Genomic DNA, 390 nt, shown 5'->3' with positions numbered 1-390 from the left:
TGGACCCAGGTTCTGGGCCCCACACGCCCCGGGGACCCGCGCGCCCCACGGACCTACGTATCCCAGGGACCCACACATCCCGTGGACCCATCCCGTGGACCCAGGCTCTGGGCCCCACGCGCCCCAGGGACCCACGCGCCCCAGGGACCCACACGCCCCATGGACCCAGGTTCTGGGCCCCACGCGCCCCAGGGACCCACACGCCCCATGGACCCAGGTTCTGGGCCCCACGCACCCCGGGGACCCACACGCCCTGGGGACCCAGGTTCTGGGCCCCATGTGCCCCGGGGACCCACGTATCCCGGGGCCCCACACGCCCCATGGACCCAGGTTCTGAGCCCCACACGTCCCGTGGACCCACGTGTCCCGTGGCCCCAGGGTCTGGGCCCC

At 74.6% G+C, this 390-nt stretch overlaps 1 protein-coding gene across 1 annotated transcript in view; it reads left to right on the top strand.

The window, feature by feature from the left end:
- The first annotated feature begins 320 nt into the window (after nt 1–320).
- LOC103903860 (zinc finger protein 629) overlaps nt 321–390 on the top strand; it is a 7,199-nt gene continuing 7,129 nt past the window's right edge. The window contains exon 1 of the mRNA XM_019473628.1: nt 321–379. Within this exon, the coding sequence (XP_019329173.1) occupies nt 321–379 (59 nt within the window). The remainder of the gene's footprint in view (nt 380–390) is intronic.

Source organism: Aptenodytes forsteri, unplaced genomic scaffold (genome assembly GCF_000699145.1).
Source record: "Aptenodytes forsteri isolate BGI_AS27 unplaced genomic scaffold, ASM69914v1 Scaffold152, whole genome shotgun sequence".
NCBI lineage: Eukaryota > Metazoa > Chordata > Aves > Sphenisciformes > Spheniscidae > Aptenodytes > Aptenodytes forsteri.
Note: the sequence above shows the minus strand (reverse complement) of the source record. Positions and strands in the feature narration are given on the sequence as shown.